General features: G+C 36.1%; 1 protein-coding gene across 1 annotated transcript in view; it reads left to right on the forward strand.

The window, feature by feature from the left end:
* Nucleotides 1-502, forward strand: part of FBXO4 (F-box protein 4) — a 27417-nt gene extending 26915 nt beyond the window's left edge. Inside the window, exon 7 of the mRNA XM_006889555.1 lies at nucleotides 413-502. Coding sequence (XP_006889617.1) covers nucleotides 413-502 — 90 coding nt within the window. The remainder of the gene's footprint in view (nucleotides 1-412) is intronic.
* The last annotated feature ends 227 nt before the right edge of the window (nucleotides 503-729 follow it).

Below are 729 nucleotides of genomic sequence, written 5' to 3' on the forward strand. Positions count from 1 at the left end.
AGGCTTGAATTTCCTCTTCAGTTCCTTGGGCTTAATACATACAGATAAGTAATGGAAATGATAGTTCCTTTCATTCCTAAAACTGAGGTCTAAGAGAAATAATAAACTCTATATTAAGATCCAACAGCAGTGATTTAGACATAAGAGAAAAATAACACTTTTAGTTCTACTTTATGTTATGCAGTGACAGGATCAATAGGATCAAACATCTTGGAGATTGTCAGGAGGCACGTGTTCTTCATAGGATTGCTGGGAATCATAGTTGACTCAATAGCATATAACAACTCTGAGACAAAACTTATATTGGGATTTTTCAGTCTGATTTTTTTTTATGCTTAGAAAAATCATACCATATATCCTAAGTTTTGGATTCAGTTTCTTACTAATAATGTGCTCTTTTATCTGTTTATAGGTCCAGGATACAGAAGCTGAAACTCTTTCAGGTTTTTTGAATGGCATCCAGTGGATTCTTGAAGAAGTGGAATCTAAGCGTGCACGATGACCCTCCTGTTTTTGGACTTGGCATTTCTACTGTGGTTGTGATGTGGATGGATGTTTGCTCAGGTCAGCTCCCTTTGCTCTGCTTTTGTGCAGATGGGCTGCATGTTGAACAGTGGTGCCTGCTGTGTTTCTCCATTTGATTTCTACTTTTTACCTTAAATCAATTACAAGGAAAGAATTTTAGTGCTTGCATTTATTCCCAAAATGAACCTTTTAAGACTTTTTGAT

The sequence above is a fragment of the Elephantulus edwardii genome, unplaced genomic scaffold, assembly GCF_000299155.1.
Source record: "Elephantulus edwardii isolate Elephantulus edwardi_28Jun2011 unplaced genomic scaffold, EleEdw1.0 scaffold00079, whole genome shotgun sequence".
Lineage (NCBI taxonomy): Eukaryota > Metazoa > Chordata > Mammalia > Macroscelidea > Macroscelididae > Elephantulus > Elephantulus edwardii.